This window comes from Chinchilla lanigera, unplaced genomic scaffold (genome assembly GCF_000276665.1).
Source record: "Chinchilla lanigera isolate Chin_1 unplaced genomic scaffold, ChiLan1.0 scaffold00013, whole genome shotgun sequence".
NCBI lineage: Eukaryota > Metazoa > Chordata > Mammalia > Rodentia > Chinchillidae > Chinchilla > Chinchilla lanigera.
The window spans coordinates 32,992,526-33,017,839 of NW_004955414.1; the positions used below are offsets into that span (position 1 = coordinate 32,992,526).

Genomic DNA, 25,314 nt, shown 5'->3' on the forward strand with positions numbered 1-25,314 from the left:
AGCTCAATTAGATATGGAAAATTATATTTAAATATCTAATTTGAATTTTTAGTATTTCATTTATTTTGTGTTAATTCTGTTATTCCAGGGTTATTTTCAGTAATTTGTAGACTGGCCCAGAAAAGATTTAAAAAGAATTCAACTTCAGTTAATAACATTATCTTTATGTGATAAAAAGGTTCTGCTCTCCACAGGAGTCACAGTGGAAAAAAACTCCCCCACGCGCAAATAATACTGAACTTGGGAAAAAACTCTTCACAGCTGTAAACATCCACATCTGATTCCAGCAAACAAGGACCAACTCCTTTCACAACCCAACTTTGGCTGAAAAAATGCTGAGGTCGCAGAGCCACACGTGCCAAGGGTACAGACACTGACGAGACAAGTCCGATGAGGTGGCAAGGTTTTGGGTGGTGCTTTTTCTCCAGTCACAAATGTATTCTGAAGATTCAGGAGCATGATTTGGTTTTTCTTTTTTCAAAATGTTATGACATTCTGCCAAATCTTCCATTAGGTCTGCTGAGACCACAGATACCGATCACATTTTTCAAGCATGCTTTGTATCAAGGCTCTGAAATTCCAAAAAGGGGTAAAAACCAAGCAAGTTTAGCTATATTGTTCATTCTTCACAGAAGACTTAAAAATCTACAGAGACCTAGCGAATTCAGTAAGCAAACTGATCCTGTGCATCAAAACCATAGTCTGAAATCAACAGTCTGAAGACAACCTACGGAATGGGAGAAAAGGACAACTAACCTGATTTTCAAATGGGTGAAAGGATTTCAATAGTTATTTCTCCAGAGATACTACACAAGTGGTCAACGAGCAAATGAAAAGATGCTCAACATCACTGATCGCTAGGAAAACGCAAAACCAAACAACGAGATCCTGTCTCATATCCATTAGAGCTACTATTATAAACCAACAAAAATGGGAGCCAAAATAAACCTCTCCTGAAAGAAAAAAGAAAAGGAGGAAGAAGGGAAGGAAAACAGAAAGGCAGGCAATAAAGGAAGAAGGAGGGAAGGAAAGGAAGGAAGGGAGTCTTAGTTACTTTTTTGTTGCTGAGACAAAATACCCAGCACCCGAAGTTAAAGGAGGGAAGGTTTATCTGGCTCCCAGCCCGTAGAGGTTTCAGTTCACGGCATCGGAGGCACCAGCCAACCGTGGCAGCGTAGCGTTACAGAGGAGAAGCAGTTCATGGGACAGGCAGCAAGCACCAAGCTCCGAATGACAAGTGATGACCCTCTTTCTGTCCTCTGTATCTTATCCAGGTTACCCACCCTCAGAGCAGGTGGCACTCACACCTTTAATTCTAGCATTGTATCCCTGATCCCGGCATCTCACACCCTAATCCAGCCACCTCTACAAAGTCCCACATATGGCTGCATGAGGCTTTGGGGATACATCTAGACATAAGCCCCAACAGAAGGAAAAAGAAAGGAAAAGTGTGAGTGTTGGCTAGGACATGGAGAAATCCAAGCCCTTGTGCACTGTCAGTAGAAGTGTAAAGTGGTACAGCCATTACAGAAAGACAGAATGGAAATTCCACTTCTGTATATGTATCCAAAAAAAAGCAGGGTCTCGGGATGCTTGAGCACCCATTTTCAGAGCAGCATTATACATAACAGCCATTAGAGGAAAGACCCCAGGAGCTCTTTGGTGGAGAAAAGAATAAATAAATGTGCTACACACGTACAGTAGACCATTATGCAGCCTGACACATGCTACCACATGGATGAATGTTGAGGACATTGTGCTGCAAGAAGTATACCAGTCACAGACAGACAAATACAAGTCGTGCACTCCTAATCCAGAAATTCAAAACTTCTAAGAAAACTTGGGACTTTGGAGCATTTCAGATTTTAGACTTTTGGATTAAAGATGCTCAGCCAGTAAAGTGTATGTAAATATTCCAAAATCCAAGAAACACTGAAACCTAAAACACAAGTAGTCCCAAGAATTTTGGATAATGAATACTCGATCTGTAGTGCATGATCCCACTATGACGATGTGTCTAGCACAGTCAAACTATAGAAATTACAGTGATGATGGGGCTGGGGATTTAACTCAGTGGCAAAAAGCGCCTGCCTGGCAAGCGCAAGGTCGTGAGTTCAGTTCCCGGTACCGGAGAAAAACCAAAAAAAAAAAAAAAAAGAAATTACAGTGATGGTTTCCAGGGAGTCGGGGTGGGAGAATGAAGAGCTATTATTTAATGGGAACAGTGTTCGACTTTGCAGTGGCAAAGTTCTGGAGATTGGTTGTACAACAGTGTGGATGTACTTGATATAACTGAACTGAAAACAACAGTTTAGATGATAAATTTCATGTTATGCTTTTTTTTCTTTCTCATTTGTTTTTTTGTTATGTGTATTTCACCGCAATTATAAAAAGAAAAAAACCTTGACTGAGACAATTAGTTATCTGGTATCAACCATATTCTTAAAGAACTAAATATAATTACATTTGGGTACTTGCATTATCTGGGTCATGATCCTGAATGAAATGTTACTTTAGCATCCTAAACAGAATCACCCCATGACTGTCTCCTCAACCCACTTAAAGCAAGGTGTCTGGTTGAAAGTTGACAAGAAGTGGATTGTAATGGCTGATACATTGTGTTCATTTGAGAAGTTTAAAGTTTAACTAAGGGACACAGCAGGGAGCCAGGGTTCTTTGTAAACATCCTCATCCTGTGCAAGAGAAGGCCCAGAGATGGCGTGAGTGCTACACCCGCCCTGGGAGGCGGGGGAGCCTGCTTACAATATAGGGAGGAAAAGAGGCCTGCTCGTTTTTTGCTCTTGCTGCTTCTGCTGTCTTCTCCAGCCTTGAGCTGTTGCCTCTGTGCAATGCCACCCCGCCCTGCAGCCAGCTGATACGGACTGAAACCGCCACAAACTGTGAGCTAAGTAACCCTTTCCCCCTTTAACTTTGGGTGTCAGGTATTTTGTCTTAGCAACATGAGAAAAGTAACCAAGACAGAGAGGGACTGAGGCTGTATGATCTCTAAAGTCCCACCCACCTCTGAAAGTCTGTCAGGTTCTACGTTCTGTAAGTACCATGAAGAGGGCACGACAAACTGGTGTTACCTCTGCCTTTTCTCAGCAATCCTCAGGATATCGCAGGTTCTGGTAAACTTCTCTGACAGCTCAAGGGCCAGACCACATTCCTGTAGCAGGGACCAGGCCCGATCTGGGCCCATGGATTTAGCTAACAAGAGAGCCACATTCTCCATGCTGACTGGGGAAGGCCCATCGCTGAGGCTCCCATTGAGTGATTCCTGGGGGGCTGGCCTTGTGGTCTTGCTCTGCACGAGATGCAGGAGAAGCTTCCATTCCTCCACAGTCTCTGGGATCCAACCTACACACAGACAGAGACACGACGTCAGCTCTGACCACTCTTTTTTTTGGGGGGTACTGGAGATTGAACCCAAGGCACTCTACCACAGAGCTACATCTTCAGTTTTGGGTTTTTTTTTTTCCTTTTCCTTTTTAAATTTTTTTTTTTCTTTTTTTAATTTTAAATCACTACATTGTTTTTTGGTTTTTCTCCGGTACCGGGAACCGAACTCACAACCTTGCACTTGCCAGGCAGGCGCTTTGCCGCTGAGCTAAATCCCCAGCCCCAAAATCACTACATTGTTTAGGCTGGCCTTGAACTTTCGATCTGCCTGCTTTAGCCTCCCGAATAGCTGGGAAGATAAGCATGTGCACCACGACCACTCTTAGCACACTGCCTACACATAGGTGATCAAAGCTGTGAAAACATTTAACACCAAAAACTAAAAACATCAAACAATCTCACTGCCTCAGCACAAACTTTTCTGAACATCTAATAAATTGTTCATAACATACCGAAATCATAAAATTACCTTCACTCACCAAGTAAGAACCCATAACATACTCTGTGATAGACACTGGATTTGCAATGATGAATAAAACAGACACAATCCCTGCACTCTTTACAGTCTGGTAAAAAAGACAACATAAACATCTGAATAAATATATACTTATAAAGGGTGCTAGAACTGCACTATAAAAGAAAAGAATAAGAATAACTAAGAATAGCTATTTTTGTATGTAGGACCTGAGAAAAACCCTATGAGGAAATGGCCTTTAAGGAAAAACTGAAAGATAAGCTCAGAGAACATGGGGGTGTGGCCACAGAACGGATACACTTGGAGCAGGGCATACCAGGAATGGAGAAGGAAAGAACCTAGTGAGTTTAAGGAACTGTTTCCAGCCAGTAAGGCACAAAGATAGCAGTAAGTAGCGAGGATGAGATGACAGGGCCAGTCCTTGAGCACCAGCTTAAGAATGTAAATTTTACTCTGAGTTCCGTGCAAAGGGTTTCTATGAGGGAAGCCAGATAATTCAATTTTTGTTTTAAAGGATCATCTTGACTGTTGTGAGGAACATATGCTGAAGGTGGGCAAGAATGGAAGTCAGATAACCGGTTATGAGGTTATTACAGTAGTCGAGGCAGGTAGCTAGGATCAGAGTGACGGGTGGCAGAATAAATAAATAGATGAGATACATTTGGCAATAAAATCAATATGCTCATCATTGAGAGACAGACGTATCAAAAGAAAAGATCCCCGGGCTGGGGATTTAGCTCAGCGGCAAAGCGCCTGCCTGGCAAGCACAAGGTCGTGAGTTCGGTTCCTGGTACCGGAGAAAAACCAAAAAAAAAAAAAAAAAAAAAGAAAAGATCCCCATGATCATTAAGACGTTCACTATATTTCTTTATTGAAAAGTCTAGAGGGACTTCTAAAATACTACCAGCAAGAGTAACCGGGGATGTACGCACCACTGTCCCCCGTCATCAGGCTCATGTCATTCAGATACACGATGTTGGTGAAGGCCTCTCTTCTTCTCTCCAGCTCCAAGCACAGAGTAAGATATCCAGGCCAGAAACTAAAGAGACCACAGTTGGAGGCAGTTCATGTATCCAAACTATGCTGTGTAATACAGCAATCACTAGCCACATGTGGCTACTTCAATTAATTAAAAATACAGTAAGCCCCCAACTTAGAAACATTTGAGTTGCAAACTTTCACAGGTGCACTGTGTAAGATTCACAGGTCTACTGTGTAAGACTCACTTTGTCGGATTACAAATGAATCTGGAACAGGGAACTTACTGTAAATAAAATTTACAAGTCAATTTTTCAGTTGACCTGTGCATATTTCAAACATTTGATGACCACACGTGGCTATGGCTACCTTATTGGACAGTACAATAGAACATTTCCATTATCACATAGACAACCTTGAGCTAGGACATTTAAGAAAAATGACATATAAAGCCACACACCAATTACAAGGCATTTGAGCTTTATATACTTTGTAAACTTTATGATTCAACATAAAATTAGTATATTTTTTCTCCAAATATGCAAAGCATCGAAGTTCTCCTTGACTCTTCTCCTTCCTTCAAAGACTGGGTAAGAAGTCCCACTGCATCTTCCTTTGAGAATCCTGTGGGCGTGCTCCTCTTGCTGCCCTCCTAGTTACCAACCCAGCATCCCTGAATGAACACCTCTTCCTAGCAGGGTTTCCTGCCCCAACCCTGTGCATGACGACAGACATGATCTCCAGAAGGCTCCACTTTCATTACGTCACTTCTGTACCACAAAGTCTAAAGGGGTCTCTACTGATAACGAAATGCTTCTGCAAAGCTTTCACGGTCTCTCAGGACGTCATCACCCTCCGCCTGGCCAGGCTCACCCCTCACTATCAGTGAACAAAACACGTCCCAAATACCCAGCAGGGTACGAATGAGACACTGTGAGGGGGAAAAGACACAGGTCTCCACAAAACATTATAATCCAGGTAAAACCATGGACAATATCTACACAATAAACAATCTCCTCAAGGGTGATGTAAATAACAAGCACTGTCCATTTTTCAGGCCGTTTCTGGAAATGTTCCTCTCCTCTGACACATCCTCCGCTGGGCTCCATTAGATACAAACCGTCCCCAGCCTGCAGCTCTTACTGCACCTCCAAAGTCTCACCTGTTCCCTGAGTCCTTCCCCAGTGATTCTGCTGATCCCATTCTGATCTCGCCCTTCTTGGAAATCCTTTATGCACTGTAACTGATGTCCAGTGCTTAATTAGATTCTATCTACAGGCCTGAAAACTGGGGCTAGCAACTGAGCAGAGGGCCAATCTCACTTATACCAAAAACTAGGCACAAAACTCAAAATGAAAAGATGTTTACTATCTCTTAAAACAAAAAGGTATGTTCACCTTTAGGTAGTAAATTGAATTGCCAAATGATAATGCACATCAATTCAGGGCCCTAACTATGAGGTTATTCACAAAATGACTCTAATCCCAACTTCAGTTTCTATGGAAATCCTCACTTACCCACAAGACTTACAGATGTCAGTCATTTTCTCTTTAGTTGTAAAATCTGCAGGAAGTTTAATTAGATAAAGGATCAGCTGACTGTAACCCCAGGAAAACAAGTGTGAATGAGGCCTGTATAATGAAAACATCAGTAAATTAGAGAGGAAATAAACTCTACAGAGTACTCACTAGTCACCTAATTGGTAAGAACACAGTTTAATTATATTCTATTATTTCTGTATTTTCTAAACATTTCTATTTGGTTTTTGAAAAATTAAAAATAGCTATTTTTCCTATAATCTCTTCATATTAAGAAACAGTAAGAAGGTAAAAATTTGCTGGGCACTGTGGCACCTAAACTCCCAGCTACTCAAGAGGCTGAGGCAGGAAACTTGTAAATTTGAGGTGAGCCTGGACAACTGAGAGATCCTGTCTCAAAATGAAAAATAAAAAGGGTTAGGGATGTAGCTCAGTGATAAAGTGCCCTGAGTTGGATCCCAGGCACTAAAAGAAAAAAAAAAGAAAGTTAGGGGTAGGGATATACGGCTCAGCAGTACAGTGCTTACCTAGCATGCTAGAAGCTCTGGGTTAATTCCCATTGCCACACATACACAAAACCCTAGATAGTCTAGATAATCAAAAGTAAAAAGAGAAGCCCAAAATTCTGTCACTCATAGCTACCACATATCCTTCTAGACCTTTGCGAGGGAAAAGACAAAGGAGATAGATATTTTGGAGGAGCTTTAGAAAAGTTTACCCTGAAGAAAAATTCAAGGAATACTTCTGATACAAGTGCCAGTGTTTATCTTTTGCAAACTTTATTTTTTAAACCCTAAATCAGGTTATACCTAGAAAACTTTTGAAGTTTTAGAAGTTGAAGTATTAGAAAGGGGCTGGGGATTTAGCTCAGCGGCAAAGTGCCTGCCTGGCAAGCGCAAGGTCATGAGTTCGGTTCCCGGTACCGGAGAAAAATCAAAAAAAAAAGTATTAGAAAACACACACACACGTGGGTTTCTTTCTCTAACACATGTTTTCTCGTTAAGGGCTCTTATGCGGGTCTCTGAGAAAGCTGTCAAGAAGTCAGTTTAACTCTAAAATGTGCAAAACATTCCATGAATGTGCATTTTTCTGGAAGGAATTATCAGATTTTTATAGGATCTGTGACCAAAAATGTTCAGAACTACTAAGAAGTATATACGAGCTCATTAGTATGACTTGGGTCAGTCTCCTCCACAGCGATTCCTAATGAGGGCGCAGAACGGTATATGTGAATAAACCGGCTGCATTCTAAAGCAAGGTCAGTGCACAGTTCATAGAAAAAGATCTTCTTCCTTACCTGGGGTACCCATCATCATCCATAGTACTAGTGCTTGGTGGAGCATCGTGGGACACTGCCAAAAGTAGCCAATCTAATCTCAAGGACTCTGGTTGTAGAAGGGACTCTAGGAAAGATGACCTGAGAGAAAATTGAGGAGAAAAGTCACCAATCTTCACGAGAAAAAACATAAAGTATAGGGGTATGAAGAACGTTTGATTATGGGATTAGTACAATAGATGAAAATCACTTGAAAATTCTTCTATTGAAAAATGTCTAGAAATGCTGGTGAAAATTTTAGTCTAGAAGCCAACCATGGTGGCTCATGCCTGTAATCCCAGTACTTGGGAGGCTGAGACAGGAAGACTGCCAGGAGTTTGAGGCCAGCCTGGGCTATAAAGTGAGTTTGAGGCCAGCCTGCACTGCATAGTGAATCCCTGTCTCAAAAAAGAAAAAAAAGAAGAAAAAAGAAAAGAAAATCTTAGTCTTATAAATGAATAACTGAATCCCAGGATAATAAGGAAAAAGTCAAACAGCAGGATGAGGATAAATAAAAATCAGTGTGGCAACCACCCATGGAGAGATTAGAAAATAATGAATCAGCTTGAAAAGAGAAAAGAGCTGGATCTGAAATCTACCCCAAAAAGCTGGGACACTGTCAGCAAAAAGGGGTAGTAGATCCACTCACTGTCAGAGACAAGAAGCTTCTCTGCTTTAGCCTAGGCTCCGATTCAAGGATTTAATTTTGCACTGATGAGCTGAGAATCCCTGAGAGGGAGGGAAAGTAAAGAAGTGTGCTCCGTGCACATTTGAAAAGTGTGCTATGAAGTGTGGCAGAGTGGTACGAGACTGCCCAAACCCTCATGGCCCATAAGAGGTGCCACAACCTTGTGGTAAGCAGCAGGAGAAATGTTCCGCCTGCTGACGAAAGATAAACAATGCACTATCCAAAGAAGGGCAGGTCGATAAATAAGCTCTCCTCACCGCTGGTCTTCAGGTCTTGATTTCACCAAACTGTCCAAATAGGCCAGAAACTGAGCTGGATGATGACGACAAAATTGTGTGATATCCGAAGGCAAGATGGATGGATAAAACCTGGTCAAGGATCGAAGTGCAGATTCCCCAAACCTCTCATATAACCTGTATTGTAAAACAGAACATGTGATGCAAGCCCAGCCAGGAAACTTCGCAACTTATTGAGACTCTGTCTCACAAGGTGGGGGGCTGCTGATATGTAGCTCAGTGTAAAGGTCCTGGATTCAATCCTCAGTATCGTAAATAAATACATACATAAATACAGAACACATTCGTTTCCAACTTCAGTAAGATAACGTAATTTGGTTACATTGAGTACTTACTAAAAAGGAAGCTAAATATACAACAAGAAGCTGTCAAATTCAAAAATGAGTAACACTTCAGAAACTAAGACACACAAAAAATGCATGCTTTAGTTCCTGTGAACAACATGTAGGGCAACGTACCGGATAGCATAAGCAATTAACAAAGGACTGTCTAAAGGAACAGAGTCATCCAATAACTGCAATCTTGTCGGTAGATCTCCTTCTTCCATCTCCATATATGTTGGGTTGGAACTTGCCATTTCTAAAAAACAAAGCACATCCTTTTCTCTTCATCTCTTAGCTGCAAATATTCAATTCATGAATACATTCATTCAACCACTATTCATCTTGTGCCTACTTTGCTTACCCACTATATTCAAGGCCTGTTTGTTAAGCACTGTAGCAGAGACCAAAAGAAAAAGAACAAGATGTAATCTCTACTCTAAGGACCTTAAAATCAAACTGAGAGATAAATCATATTGTAATCTGTAAATAGGACAAAGGAGTAGGTAGCAAACACAAATATTACTCTTAAAAATTAGGATCTGAAGCCATATATATCCACCATCAATGCCACAACTGCTCTGTTTTTTTCTAGTAGTAGCCTTCTTTCATCTTAATATCATCATAATTAAAGTAAATTAATTAAATTCAATAAAATTAATTTAAAAATATTTGACCTGGTTTTTTTGGGGGGGGCGCAGGGTTTCTGGTACCAGAAATCGAACTCATGACCTTGCGCTTACCAGGCAGGCGCTGTGCCGCTGAGCTAAATCCCCAGCCCTTGACCTGTTTTTTAAAGTATCAGTACAGCACTCAGAGTAAAGAGACAAAAAAAAAAAGACTCTCGGGCTGGGGATTTAGCTCAGCGGCAAAGCGCCTGCCTGGCAAGCGCAAGGTCGTGAGTTCGGTTCCCGGTACCGGAGAAAAACCAAAAAAAAAAAAAAAAAAAGACTCTCTTATACAGTGTATTAACTATTGTTATTCTTTTTGTTTTGTTATGAAATTTTAATTTTTCATGAAAAAAATCAGTGTGGCAAACATCTATCCTCTCTGAAGGAACGGCTGACTTTGGGGGAAAAGTAAAGCTAAGTTTGGTGAATGAAGTGAGTAAAAATCTGTATGGAACTATTTCTGGTTTTAAAAAAAAGATATGAATCTAAAGTAAAATGAATTTTTTTTCAATTTTCAACTGGCTCTGAAGACTAATCCCAAAGATCAGTTCCAAAAGCCGTCTTTCATACTTACATCGTTAGAAAGGTGGACTGTTCAACAAACCATTTCTAAAAAGCCAACCTCCAGTTTCTGATATATCTGTTTAAAAATGCCAGGTCCCCCCGCCAGTCTTACTGCTTCCATCTGACTGTGTTAGAAAAATAAGCTGAGTCTGGCAAGCTAAGCCAGACTCATCACCTAAGCTAAGTAAGCAGCTGCGCTGTTCAAACTGCCCACCGCCTTGCTCTGGCTGCAAGTGACAGCCACCGCTGCAGCTGATGCACTCTTCCCTGCTGTTCTCCTGGGACCGGGGCTGGGTATGATCACGTAACAGAGACAGAGCAAACTCCCAGTAAGTAATACCGTCACACCTTCAACCTATTTTAAAAGAAGTAACTCATTTCTTATCTCCCATAAAACACAATCTACCTCAACTCAGAAAAATAATCTAAAATCATTTCTTGTGCTTTTTTTAACTGCTGTGAATGGAAACAGAACTGTAACTATAGATGCTTGTTTCTAGAAAGCTAAAAGATCATTAAAATCAGATAATATAAAAGTGTTATTTCCACCTGGCAATTCACTTCGGTAATGAAGGAGAATTTTGTGGACAGCCTAAATCAGTTATTGGAAACATGGCCACTATTAATCAAGCAATGAACATTCGATTCTTCAAAACCTTGAATCCAAAGAATTCTGAAGAAAAATTACCTCTTCAAAAACAAAAATACAGTGGTAGAAAGGGTGACACATGGCCTTTCGGGTATGACGCCACACGTCTATATCAGAATGAAAAAACGGTATGACCTTCAGTCAAGTCTGAGGTAAACTGCTGCTGGCTGAGCACCAGTTTTGGAGCCACACAGGCCAGCTTTTTCCCCACGTTCTCCTCCTCCTGGACAGATGGATAGGTCACACTTCTCAACCTGGTCTCCAGTCAGTAGGGCCACAAGAAAGATTCTCACGAATGGAATGTGAACGGGGACGAGGTACGCTGCTCCAGGCCAGGCCTGTCAGACAGCATGTTCATGTGCCTTTCCCTGGACACAGCGAGCTAACCTCTCCCACAAGCCCGAAAGGGGCAGACCTTAAAATGCTGTACTACTACATGTAATTGACCTAGAACCACTGCCTGGTACTGCTACATGAGCAAGATATAAACTTCTATTATATCTGAACTATTACATTGCAATATATTTATTACAAAAGTTTAGCCTACTCAACCAGTGTGATCCCTGTGCCTCAGTTTCCACGTCTAAAAATGGAATCACACCATCTATGCTAAAGATTGGGGTCAGGGTAAAACGAGATAATACCTAAAACTGTTCACTATCTCATACGGCACGAAGTACACCCAATCTACAGTACAGACAACTTCTAAGTTCCATGAAAGCTTTTCTTGTTTGTATATATCTACATTTATAAATATTTTACTAACCCCACAGCTTCAACATTGCTGTATCATTTTTTTCAACGTGACTGTGAGGAAAATAAAACTAGTTTCCTATACTAGAGTTGCAAATTAAACCAATGTTTAAAGAACTATTAAAATGAGTGAAACCCAGAATGGGTGGCTGACCAGAACATAAGTGATTTTTCTACTTCAATCATTTTTTAAACCCCAAACTTCCAAAATTATTCTGTTCTATTAATTTCTATTTGTGATAAGGCAATTTGATGTTTACCTTTCAATCCTTCAATAAAAGTATCCCAAACACAGGGGCTGCTAGGATAACTAAGCTTGATACTCTCCTTTGCTCTGTTCAAGTCCAGGAGAAAAAAGTACTTCTTTAGGAACTGACAAGCCAGAATTTCAGGAGGGCGCTGTTGCAAAGTGCGGTCTGCATGTCCACCCGTGCTTCTGATAGCAGAATTCAATACATCCAATTCCAAACACAATGCGGTCAGTTCAGCCAGGTCCTTCTGAAGGCTTGTTGGTATGGCGCACGGAGGACACACCTGAAAAATGTCATCCAAAGGCTCCCCTGGACTACTTACGGATTCACATGCTACTGGGTCAACAGTTTCTCCGTTGTTTAAAGAGTCTCTTTTTTCTCCTTCATAATCTTCACCTAATACTCTCTTTTTTGATTCATCAGGCAATGGCACATCCTGGTTCAGTTTCACTGGTGAGGTGTCAGTATCGGAAGTACTTGAAACACCCATGATGGCAAATGTTCTTTCTAAGTGTGACAGCCACTCTTGTAAAACAACTCGCAGAGACCGGGGTTCAAACAAAACCAAAGGGTCCAGTAGCTTGGTCCTATACAAAACAGGTAAGTTGAAATTTAGATTGCATGTACTTTTTAAAATAATTTCTTACTAAACAAACTTAACTAATTAAATGTACTCGTTTGGAAAAATGCTTTTTTTTAAATAACAATTATCTCAGAAACTTTTTTTTGTTTTCTTTTGTTCTTTTTTCCAGTATCGGGAATCGAACTCATGACCTTACACTTTCCAGGCAGGCACTGTGCCACTGAGCTAAATCCCCAGCCCCTAAATAACAATTATCTTAGCAAGGCAAGAAAATAGGAAACACTGACTTTCAGTTTGTTACTAATTCAATTTTGACTGCAAATAAGACTATCTCTGTCCCAGACTCAGACTCCTACTGATGATCTGCCAAGGCCACCCTAATTCACTACAAAACTCTGATCCGCACTCACATTGCTTCTGCTGTTGCTGCTGTGAGCTCTTGCAACCTGTCTTCTTGTGGGGGTTGACTAGTTACTTCTTTTTTCTCTCTAGAAAAATGTGAAAAATAAAAACAATATTCAAATGAGTTACCAGGGGTCAGGGCTTGCTTTTTTTGTTTTTTTTGTTTGTTTGTTTGTTTTTTATTTTTTTCTTTTTCAGAACTTTCTTAAACATTTCTACACACTTAGTAGTTAGGAGGTATTGTATTTCACTATTTCATGCTACATGTTACACTGCCTAAAGGGGCCGTTTTCTTTTTCATTGTCCTCCTGCTATTCCCTTTATTGACTCACCTAACAATACCATCTCCCAGACCTTACGAGTCCGAGAGCATTAGTGATTTACAGTTACACACTAGTCAGAAGCAGAGCTAGCACAAAGTCTAGATCCTTGGTAAACTACTCTAAATCTAACACTCTGCCACCCTGGAAATCTGACAAGGTTATGGGGAGCGGGAGCTGCGTTATGCAGGGGAAAGACGGAAGAAGTACCAAATTAAAACTCTGTTTCAGCAGTTTAGCTATGGATTGATGTCATTTTTCAAAACTGTGTGGAATTCACTGTATTTATGAGCTGTACAATAATCTTCAATGGATGGGGCCAAACATGTGCTCTCTCCAACAGGACGCAGCCCATGGCCCTCTTTACAGTGACAGCCAGCTCCTCCGGCATTTACAGATTTGTACCGTATATAAGGGCTTACTCAGTGTCTTCTTCCTGTGGGCAGATAACTGAACTCACTTCCTCTTCGTGAGACGGATCATCCTCCCTGGCTTCTGGTCTCACTTTCAGCTCGGGGCTTGTGTGAAGGGTACCAATTTTCTCGGTTGTTTTACGCACAAAGCTAGAAACACTGGGAATCAAATACCAAATACCAAAAAACACGGAGAAAAAAATCTCATTACTGCCAAGAATAAAAAACTAAGTACCTGAGTTTTTAATGTTTTTGTTAGTCCCAGAAAGTCAGCTTAGACTTAATAAAGACTCTATTTATAGCAATATCTCTAATCACCTATATGTTTTACTTTCACATAAAGCCCCTTAAAAATTTATAATATGATTCACTTCATTTACTAATATGCTATAAGAAACCAATAATTCAGTGCTAAAGAGAAAGATTTTAATTCTAGCGGTGTCTCTGATGTTTCTATCAGCTTAGACAACATAAGCCATGTGATCATCAGTCCCATCCTCGTCAGAGAATAACAAAGAATTTCTTCATGAAACATAGCTTCCTCAACTCACAATATAACTATTCACAACATAACCTTCCAGAGGAGCAAAACTTGTATCCAGTAAAACTCAGATATGCAGTTAAATAGCTGCACAAAGCCTTCTCAAACTCAAATGCCACTACTGGTCCTATGGTATAGGTAGAAAAAACCTGTTAATTCCCCATTCTGACCCCAAACTGGGGAAGGACCAATAAATGACTATTAATGCATGGAAAATGCTCCCAGGGTTGAGAAAAAAACAGGTTTAGGGACAGGGATATCACTCAATGGCATAGTGCCTGCCTGGCAAGAACGAGGTCCTGAGTTCGGCTTCTGGTACAAAAAAAGGAAAACAGACTTAAATTTTTGCTCTTTCTAAGAAAAAAGGATCACTTCTATAACTCAAATATTCAGCTACTCAAACAAAGAGTAAAGTCAAATTCTGCAAGGTTGAAATGAGAAGGTAATAGTTTTACATAACAAGTTATAGGAGAAAAAACACAAAGACTTTCTATTTCAGTGAAAATGTCTTTCCATTCTTACTACAAGCTACCATGACAACTGAAGTAAAATCCAAAATGGGATTAGTTGACAAGACTAATTGGTTTACCTGTCTTTGACTGCCTGAAGAGACACAAGAGGAGATGGAGAACGAAATGATAATGGGATGCCGAAGGGGAGAAAAGTTTCATTCTTATCTGTCTCAAACGGCACTGGAACATGAGAAACATTGTCTAATGAATGGAATTGGGAGGGGAAAAAACAAAATCTAATCATAGGGAAGTTTTTTTTTTTAAACTTTAAAGGAATTCTCAAATGAATAAACCAAAGGAAATGAAGAATTCAAACCAAAATCACACAGACCCATATACAAATGAGCACAGAATACAGATTTACAAGATGCACAGGATGGTCCACATAAAGTACTTAGGCAGGTATGCTCATTTGCTTACTAATCCTGAGTAAGACTTTATGTCAAAAAGAACTTTAAGGCTGGGGATACAGCTCAGCGGCATAAGCACTTGCCTGGCAAGTGCAAGGTCCTGAGTTCGATTCCTGGTACCAAAAAAAAAAGAACTTTAAAATCTCTAATACTCTCTTCTTAACAGTTCAATCACAGGAATAGTTGAACATTGTAAAGGGAAGGTAATGGCTCATAAAACAGTAGCAATTTTTCATTCCTGATGGAAAATAATTTGGTTAGTGAGGATACTACTCTTCTGGTTAATAAGTTTTCTTGATCTCTCCAGCACTTTGATACATGACCAAAATCAGGGGCTCTATCAATGTTAGCCCAACATGAGGTTAAAAAATAAAACAAACAGGGCTAGGGATATAGCTCAGTGGTAGAGTGCTTGCCTAGCATGCACAAGGCCCTGAGTTCAATCCTCAGTACCAAAAAAAAGAAAAAAATCAATCAATCAATCGAACAAAAACTCAACATAAAGTCACTCTTCCAGTAATCAGCAAATCTACAGGCCTAGATGAAAAGTTATCATCAACATGCTAAAAAGTATTCACATCTTACAGAAACTCTAAGCCTAAGACAATCCTGGTAAGAGGAACTCAGAAAACAAATTATCATCAGCAACCAACAAGAGACATATTCACCACCTTCATTTCCCTGTGAGCCACAGTCCTGGTCTGGCTGATCCTCTTCTGGATGTGAAGTGAATTCTTTAAGTCTCTCATCTTCTGAGAAAGTCTGGCTGTGAAGGGAGCAAGAATCTTCATCTGACTGACTGCCTCTTCTACTACTAATGATACGATAAATACCAGAGTCCAAGATGCTAAAACTTTCCTAAAAATGAAAAAGAATTCCAAAGAAAAACAAAGTAAAATCTTCTTTTGTAACACAATACAGCTTTTACAAAGAAACATCAATACTAAAGTAGAAAGTCCATAAAAACAATTATGGCAGGTGAAAACTATGTAGGTGCCTGGCAGCTGGTGTCTCTCCTGTGTTAGCGGCATCGTGCTGTGTATTTTTCTAGACTGTTGCACAAAGTGTGGCCGTCGGAATGGGGATTAAGTGAGACAAACCTTTTTTTTTTTTTTTTCTCAGGTGCCGGGAATTGAACTCACGACCTTGCGCTTGCCAGGCAGTTGCTGCGCCGCTGAGCTAAATCCCCAGGCCCTAGTGAGACAAACCTGAGCTGTACTGAGACTCAGATTAGCATGAAGCATCTGAAACCACAAATTAGGAGCAGCCTAGCTTGTGCTGGAGGTTATATGAGGTATATTTAAGAACAGAAAATAATAACCATAAAACATAACAAAATGCAGCTCAACACACCTAGGTTTCACCCAGTCGTCCATCAGCTGAAAGAAAGTCCCTCTCATATAGTTGAGATCTTAAATGTCCCCTGAAGGCCCATGTGTTGAGGGTTTGGTCACCAGCCTGTGACACTACTGAGAGGGGGTGAAATCTTCAGGAGGTTGGGCCTAGTGACAGTCAGGTTGTTGGGGGTGGGAAGGTGATGCCTCTAAAGGTGGTACTAGGATCCCAGCCTCATTCTATTTCTCTCCTTGCTTCCTGGCTGCCCTGCCATGAACAGTTTTTGCTCTACCACATGCTCCCCGCCACTATGTTCTGCCTCACCATTCATCCAAACACCATCAATCAACCATGGTTTAAAACTTGTAATAAAAATAAGCTTTTCCTCCTACAAGTTGTTTATCCCAGGTATTTTATCATAGCGATAGAATGCTGACTCTGAAAAAAAGTACTATATGGAAAGGAAAATTTAGTATCCTCTGGGTAAATGAGTACAGTTGAAGGTGAAGCAATTTTATTCCATAACAAAGCCCTTTTAAAAGTGAGAATACAGGGCTGGGGATTTAGCTCAGTGGCAAAGCGCAAGGTCATGAAGAAGAAGAAAAACAGAAAAAAACAAACAAACAAAATAAATAAATAAATAAAAGTGAGAATACAGCTAGGCAAAGGAGCACACACCTATAATTCCAGCACTTTGGGAGGCTAAAGCATGGGGATCCCAATTTCAAGCCCAGCATGGGCAACTTAGTGACTTTAGCAAGACCTTGTCTTAAAAAAAAAAAAAAAAAAAAGGCTGAGGATGTAGCTGTGTGCAGAGATTCTGGGTTTAATCCCTAGTACTGAAAAAATAAAGTAAGAATACTTACATGTGATGAAATGGAGCTTCTTCTACTGCTGCAAGCTGAATCCAAAGGTTCAAATTTTAATATCAATTCATCCACTTGAGAAATTAGGTCACTATAGGTTGCAGGGTCCAGCTGAGATTTCAAATGCTCCAATTTATCTACTGTCAAAGTTTTTCTTGCCTAATAAAAGGACAAGTAAAATCTCAATGGACTAGTTTAATGTTTGTAACTAAATCTATATACAAATAGGCAATATACAGAAAGATGTTTAACACAGAAAATAAATTTTTTAGGTGCTTTTAAAAGACTTAGCAAGTTAGTGGAAGATTCAGAAATCAGAATTAACTAAGGAATAAGGAATTTAAGAGTTACCATATACAATCATCTCCCCTAAAAACAAGTTCTGAAATTTATATAAATTTGTGAGTAAATGTAATATTTTTTTTAACTTAATACATTTTAAAACACAGAAAGTGTACCTTCTTCCTTACCCTCTATACACTCCTAAATATCCATTGTGTTTTCTTTTGAAGATTGATTGCCATATCTATAGCTCATATACAAGACCCAATAAAGACAAGCAACTCTGTAAGACAGCCCTACAAGCTACGGTGGTGTTACCAACCCATGCTGAACATGTACAGGTAAGCTCTGACTCACTTTGCTGGCGATGATGGAATTTTGGAAAAGACAGCATGTGTGAGCAGCCAGGACCCACAGGCCTCTCCGCAGCAGGCGTTCCACACAGCGCTCCACAGACAGCAGGGAGAGACGCGAGACTTTCCCATTCAGGTGCAAGCAGAACAGCTCATTCTTGCAGACAGCCACATCCTGAATACCTACAAATCCACGGGAGGGGGAACACACAGCAAGTGAACTGAATACCCCTCTTCCATTTTTGCAAGGGCTGAACTTATTCTAATAAATTCATTTTTTTAAAGTTCAGCTTAACTGAATTTCATCTCTATTTTTCTACCCTATTTCTGTACTTGTATATCAGTGAAGAAACATGATTTAGGCATTGTTCTAGAAATATCAGGAATAAAAGATATGGAGAAAGAACCATATCCCTCTAGTTTAAAACCCTGTGTTTCAAACGCTATTTTCTAGCTGGGCCTGGTGCTGTACACCTGCAATCTGAGCATTTGCAAGGCAGGAGGGTCATGAGTCTGAGCTCAGCCTTGGCTATATGTGACCCTGTCTCAAAAAATAAATAAAATGCTATTTTCTGAAAAGAAATCTGGCATATAAAAGGTAATCTACATTACCTTTCATTTATATAAATTTATATAAATAATTATTTATATAAATTTATATAAATAATTATTTATTAATAATTAATATTAATAATTTATTAATAATTATATAAATAATTATTTATATAAATTTATTTTTATAAAAGGTAATCTACATTACCATTAGAGGTCAGACTATAATGTTACTGAGAGCTACAACCCAATGTTCAGTGAATGGGTTTTGACCCAGTGTATAAATCGATCAACAATTCATGAAGAAATATCTGTCTCTGGCAGAACATCTTAAAAAGACTTAAACTAGTTTCCAAGGACATCCTTAAGGAATTTAATCCACAAACAATCAATGTTGATCTGACCAGTAAGTAATGCTTTCTCTCTTTCTTGGTCTCTCTTTTTCTTATAAACTAGAAAAAGACCCAAAAAGCCATACACTTTTTAACTAAGCAGCAGAGCTAAAAAAAAAAAAAAAAGCTACATTTTCTGCATTACTGGTTTTAACCAAAAAATACAGATTGATTTTTATGTGTTATATACCATGAATACTGTTCCCTGTATTTTCAACTTCTTCACAATTAAATTTCACAAGTAATTATGAGATTAAAAATTTGAGAAAAATAATAATTACCTTTGACTTCACTCCAGAGAAGAACTTGAACATTCTGAGGAATAAAAATGTAAATTCCTTTTTCTGTCCAAGTCAGCACACAATGCTCACTACAGGAGAAAACGTCAAAAGAACTCAAGTTTGCTAGGATATAGAAGTTTATGATATAATTCTCTGAATTCAGATCCTTTCATTAAAGTAAAATCAGAGCCAGGGATACAGCTCAGTGGCATAGTGCCTGCCTGGCAAGCATAAGGTCCTGAGTTTGCTTCCCAGTAGAAGGAAGGCAGGCAGGCAGGCAGGGAGGGAGGGAGGAAAGAAAGAAAGCTCAGACTGTATAAAGAAAACACAATAGGGACCCAGCGAAGTAAGTCTTAACATTTCCTTTATGTCTGTAACTGCCACAAAAATAAATAAATAAAGGCACACGATAACGTCAAATGAGACAGACACTACGTATCTTCTAGAAAAAGAAAAAGCTACTATCTAGAAAAAGAAAGGCTTCAGCACTCTGGAGGTTGAGGAGGGAGAATTGCTGTGAGTTTGAGGCCAGCCTAGGCTATGGAGTGAATTCAAGGCCAGAATGGACTACATAGGCCTTGTCTCAAGAGGAAGGGAAGGGAAGGGAAGGGGAGGGGAGGGGAGGGAAGGGGAGGGAAGAGAAATAAGACAAGAAAATACAAGGCAATACAAGGCAAGACAAGGCAAGACAAGGCAAGAGAAGGCAAGAAAAAGAAAGCAGTCACAGTTCCGTATTAGATATGACAGGCTCACTTAAAGACTAACATCCCCAGCCAATCCCTGCTCGCAGCCACTTCTAGGAAAAGTGATATTCTAACTTTGTTAGTTGTGGTCAGCTACGTCCAGGAGCTTTATTAAGAGTTCTCTTAGCTAACATTATAGCAGGCCATCAAGTGGAAGTGTCACTGTTATTTTATAAAAGAGAAAACTGACCTCAGTGAAATGAAATAATATGCCTAAGGTCATTCAGCAGGAAGGCAGAAGAGTCAGAATTGATACCAAGGACGGTCTGGCTCCAGAACCCGAACTTTTCTCTTTATATGTGACAGACTCTCCTACCTCCCTCTTTTATCCTCACTAGCCTACCCAGTTATCTGGGGTCCCAGTCATTCCATTTTACTGAATTCTCAAGTAATAGATTTCCTCACCGCCTTCATCAACAACCTTCATCATTTCTCATCTTCCTCCTTCCCTCCTCCCTCCTTCCCTTTCTTCTTTTCGCAGCCCAGGCTGACCTGGAACTCACTGCATAGCCCAGGTTGGTCTTCTCCTGCCTTAACCACCCAAGTGCTGGGTTACAGACACGTGCCAGCACACCCAGCTTCATTTCCCATTTTCCTGACTCCCAAGAATAGAACCGTTTGCTCCTTCCTTTGCCTCCCCAGGGTCTGCGATACTTTCTGGGTTTTGCACCTGCCTTTCAGGTGCTCTGGTATTCTCCAATTCTGCTCCTCCTTTTGTGCACACTTACTCACACAGATATGAGTATATCTCATATACCTCACTCATTTTCTCGAGGTTACTTATTTTTATATACCACTAAAGATCTCCCCTCCCCTGCCCTCTCTCTCTCCTTCCTTTCTTTTCTTTTCCTTTCTTTTTCTTTCTTTTTTTCTTTTCTTTCTTTCTCTCTTTCTCTCTCTCTCTCTTTCTTTCTTTCTCTTTCCCCCTTGTCTTTCAGCACTGGGGACTGAACCCAGGGAGTACTAAGCTATATCCCCAGCCCTTTCTGTTATTGTATTTTGAGACGAAGTATTGCTAAATTGCCCAGGCTGACCTCGAACTTGTGACCCTCCTACCTTGGCCTGATAATCTCTTGTTATACCTGGTGAGGACATTCCCCAACTGTTACAGCTTGTGTTTAGATGCCCCCTAAAGTCTCATGTAGTCCATGTAGTCACACATGGGGCTTTTTCAGGGGTGGCTGAGTATGGAGTGTGTGACTGATTCATGGTGCAGCGCTAGGCTTAAGGGCGCTAGGATTAAAGGTGAGTGATTACTAAATCAGTCCACTGCTTGGTTTGGCACCGCCCTTATCCCCAGTAGCCTGATACAACATACAGGACAGAAAGAGGCTTGTCTTGTCTCTTGCTTGCTTTGCTACCTTCTGTGGTGCTTGAGTGGATATTCATAATGCTGTGAAAGAGTGGTGACGACAGAGCCAGAAATAAAGTCTGACGACACTACATGGGCACAAGTGTCTAACCCAAGCCTACTGAAGAATTCAGCAAAGGCAGTGGCATGAATTACTGATTAAACTGAGGAGTAGGCAAAGCTGTATCATGACTTTGTCTGCCATGCCAGAGAGTGTAACAGGAGCTTTGAATAACCAAACTCTAATGAATAACTTTACCAGGGGTATCACGCATATACCTGAGAAAGAATGTTTTCTAATATGTAGCCAGACCACAGAACCACACTATCACGCCGTGCATCACATCACAGTCAACGATACTTTTTAGGTGTCTACCATGTGCTGGGTACCAGGCCAAGCAGTGAGATAACTAAAGAGAACAGCCCAAAAAAAGCCTTCATTGAGCTAACTGTTTAGGAGGCAAACAGGAATACTATATAAATACGTAATTAGAAACTGTGATAAATGTCACAAAGGAAGATACTAACAGAGGAAGATTTTTCAATATGCTTCAAATAATTATGGGCAAGTAAATAGCTGTCTTTCTTCTGTAACTTCCAGAATGAATTACAGATTTATTGGAGTGTTAAAATATCTATAATTCACCTTTTTGGGGGGATGTGTGTAGTACTGGAGAATGAACCCAGGGCCTTCACACTGAGCCAAAAACTCAGCCTGTTTTTGTTTGTTTGTTTGTCTGTTTTGGAGACAAGGTCTCACTCAGTTGCCAACTTGCCCAGGCTGCCTTGATTTGAATCTTCCTGCCTAGCCTTCCAGAGTGCTGGCATTACAGGCATGTGGCACCATACCTGGCTACAACTCACTTTTAAATACTTTGGTGTAGGTTGTGTAACACAAACACGAGTTAATTTTTATCTTTACCCGCGGGTGCAACTAGTTAACATGTCAACCATTTTTTTAAATATCACATTCAAGAGCAGTTAGTCTTTGAAAACCAAACCAGGAGTCCACACTCTGTGTGTCCTACAAAAACCTCTAAATAACATTGTCAGTCTGTTTTTGAGATCTTATTAATTAGCAAAACAAATTGGAAATAACTTTTTCTGGTGAGATAAGTAGAGCTCAAGGGAACAAACTGCCCAGAAATACACTGTACTCCTACCCTTACAGAGTGAAGTATAAGAACTGGCAACCCTAGCAGCTGACAACCTCTGGTGTGACTCCCTGGTTGTCACTTAATAGTGGGTTTTGCACCTAATGCAACTAGAAGGCTAAATAAACCCTGAAAACAGACTATGACTGAGACTGTCGTGAGCAGATCTTTCTTTTCATTTATAATACTTGTCAGAGAACTTAAGGGCAAAGGGCTGAAATTTTACCAAGCTTCCAAGAACAAGGTCTACAGTTATTTTTGTACCTGCTTGCTAATAAACACACATCTATCTGAGAGATTTCAGTCTGGACTTGCTTTTCTTTTTTGGGTTTTTTTGTTTTTGTTTTGTTTGGTACCAGGAATCAAACTCAGGAACTTTTGCTTGCTAGTAGGTGCTGTGCCACTGAGCTATATCCCCAGCCCCTGTTTTTGTTTTTTTCTTTTCTTTTTTTTTTTTTTTGAGACAGGGTTTTGCTATGCAATTCAGGCTGACATTGAACTCACTTTGTAGTCCAGTCTGATCTCAAACTTGCAGCAATCCTCCTGCCTCAGCCTCTTGAGTGCTGGGATTACAGGCAAGCACCACCACGCCCAGCCTTGGACTTGCTTTCATTATAGCATCTTACCAGGTAAGAGAGGTTATAAGAGAATGAGTACTGCAGCTGTCAACTCTATTAACAGTCAGAAGTTGTCTGACAATTATAAAGTCTCCAACTGGTTTGGAAGGAATATTTTCATTCCTACTCTATAAAGAACACTTCATATAACATAATAATTCCCTAATTTTCCAAAAGTAGTTTAGTGTTAAAACAATCTTCAAAAGCTAACTGGAAGGGCTGGGTATGTGGAGTACACTGGTAGTCCCAGCTACTTCAGCGGTTGAGGCAGAGGGACCACAGGAGTCCCGGTGTGGAGGCCAGCCTGAGCAACATAGTGAGACTCCAAAAAACCAACCAACCAAACAAACAAAAAAAAGAACAGCTGACAGGGCTAATGGTGCGTGCAAGGCTCTAGGTTCAATTCTCAGCACCACAAAAACAAAAAAACTTTTAAAAGCTAACTGACTGGGGTGTTACTCCAGGACAGAGTGCTGGATTAGCATGCATGAGGCCCTGGGTTTAATCCCAGCACCATTAAAAATCAATGAAAAACAAAACCAAACTTACCTTAGATGCAAGAGTTTGGGGAAAGGCAAAGAGTGGTGGGATCCCACTGTGTGATCATACTGAGGTTCAGATCTAGGAAGCAAACACACCAGTCAAACATAACTTTAAATCACAACATAATTTTAATTTAATCACAACATAAAATTATACTTTTTCAATACTTGTGTAAGGAAAGTTTCACCTCCAAAAAAATCAAAGTGTCTGCCCTTATTCAATTCCCTCTAGTCACAGGAAGAAAATAATTAAAGACATTTTGGTTTCTCTGAATCTTTTTTTTTTTTTAAGGTACTGGAAATTGAACTCAGGACCTTGCGCTTGCCAGGCAGGCATTTGTGCCAATGAGCTATATCCCCAGCCCCGTTTCTCTGAATCTTGTAATAAAAATTCCACTCCAGGGCTAGCAGCATAGCTCAGTGGTAGAGCACTTACCTGGCATGTACAAGGCCCTAGGTTTGATCCCCAGCATGGGGAAAAAAACTGACTTCACTTTTTTTTTTCTGGTGGTACTGGGAATTGAACTCAGGGCCTTCACACTGAGCTACATCCCCACCTTTATCTTTTTTATTTTGTAACATGATCTCTCTGAGTCTCTAAGTTGCCCAGGTTGGCCTCAAACTTGTGATTGTCCTGCTTCAGCCTCCCAGAGTACTAGAATTACAAGTATGCAACACTATGCTCAGCTTGATTTCACTCTTAAAAGGCATAATAAAATATTTAAAACATATAGATTATCAACTACTTAAACCCAATCCTTCCACATAAATTCCTCAAATAATTAAGAATTCAAATAATCCCCATGGGACATGCAAATTCGTACCTTGGAGTGATCACAGGAAGAGGGGGCAACGAGAGGAGTTTCTTGAACTGATGTGTGCTTTTAACTTCCCCATCAAAGCTCACTTCCCACATCCTGGAGCCAGGACGAGCACAGTAGATGAGAGGCTGCTGGCCCCCGGAACACCTTCCAGGGAAGAAACAAGCTCCGTACTCTCCATCTCTTTCCTTGTTTCCAATTTTCCAAAACTTTTCTCTAACATCCAGAAAGGAAAAGGAAGTATGTTTACTTACAAAAAAGTTATGCCACAGGAAGCAAACCTCCTCGCATGAGTACTCGGTTTATTATCGATACAGTGAGGGGCTCAGAATTAATGAGAAGGCTTCATGCAAATTAAAAAGCTGAGTGCTACCAAACCATTTCATACACCCTTGCATCCTCCTGCCCACTTCCCAGGTCACTTTGTACGACGCAGTGTGCTTTGGCCATTCCACTGGGGTGTTAAAACCTCTCCGCCTTGATCTCCAAGCCACTCCCCCTTGTCAAAAGCACCCAGTGAACTCATTCTTTCCTCAAAATGCCTGGTCCTCCTGAAACTCTGTACCTTGAAACATTCCACTCCCTTCAGGTCACATCTATTAGACACGTAAAGGAGTTTAGCACACTTCCTGGGAAAACGGAAGGAAACGCTGATGAGTTTGCCTCTTTCTAAAAACCCATTATTTCTTTTCATGTCTTGGCCTTGTCGTTCTCCCTTAACCCCACACGCTGTTACGTGCTTCCTAACAACGCTTTCACAGCACTTACTACACTGTCTATGGCAATTATGTCTGTCTGAATGGAGATCTTGATTTTTCAAGATAAAGACCATTCCTTATTCCTATTTCCTTTCCAGGAAAGGCCATTCCTTTAGTTGAATGACTAATATACAGTACAGTGTCTGACCGTAAAAAAACACTCAGGGGCTGGGGATATAGCTCAGT

At 40.4% G+C, this 25,314-nt stretch overlaps 1 protein-coding gene and 1 long non-coding RNA gene across 7 annotated transcripts in view; one reads left to right on the plus strand and one right to left on the minus strand.

Annotated features, from left to right (window-relative positions):
- Nucleotides 1–143: 143 nt before the first annotated feature.
- Hps5 (Hermansky-Pudlak syndrome 5) overlaps nt 144–25,314 on the minus strand; it is a 35,952-nt gene continuing 10,781 nt past the window's right edge. For 4 of the 5 annotated variants that reach the window (XM_005380412.2, XM_005380411.1, XM_005380410.2 and 1 more), the window contains exons 7-23: nt 24,374–24,586; nt 23,557–23,628; nt 19,143–19,231; nt 17,922–18,100; nt 17,283–17,441; nt 15,753–15,939; nt 14,749–14,872; nt 13,628–13,777; nt 12,894–12,971; nt 11,910–12,487; nt 9,151–9,271; nt 8,654–8,809; nt 7,691–7,810; nt 6,373–6,486; nt 4,810–4,916; nt 3,090–3,360; nt 144–571 (exon numbers count right to left, since the gene is read on the minus strand). In XM_005380412.2, the coding sequence (XP_005380469.1) occupies nt 511–571; nt 3,090–3,360; nt 4,810–4,916; nt 6,373–6,486; nt 7,691–7,810; nt 8,654–8,809; nt 9,151–9,271; nt 11,910–12,487; nt 12,894–12,971; nt 13,628–13,777; nt 14,749–14,872; nt 15,753–15,939; nt 17,283–17,441; nt 17,922–18,100; nt 19,143–19,231; nt 23,557–23,628; nt 24,374–24,586 (2,779 nt within the window). In that variant the 3' untranslated portion in view covers nt 144–510. The remainder of the gene's footprint in view (nt 572–3,089; nt 3,361–4,809; nt 4,917–6,372; nt 6,487–7,690; nt 7,811–8,653; nt 8,810–9,150; nt 9,272–11,909; nt 12,488–12,893; nt 12,972–13,627; nt 13,778–14,748; nt 14,873–15,752; nt 15,940–17,282; nt 17,442–17,921; nt 18,101–19,142; nt 19,232–23,556; nt 23,629–24,373; nt 24,587–25,314) is intronic. The other variant, XM_013511905.1, reaches the window with a different exon arrangement.
- LOC102018592 overlaps nt 12,412–25,314 on the plus strand; it is a 14,827-nt gene continuing 1,924 nt past the window's right edge. Inside the window, exons 1-3 of one of the 2 annotated variants that reach the window (XR_001233135.1) lie at nt 12,413–12,500; nt 16,204–16,375; nt 17,795–17,905. This is a non-coding gene — a long non-coding RNA (uncharacterized LOC102018592). Of the gene's footprint in view, nt 12,501–16,203; nt 16,376–17,794; nt 17,906–25,314 lie in introns of both variants that reach the window. The other variant, XR_001233136.1, reaches the window with a different exon arrangement.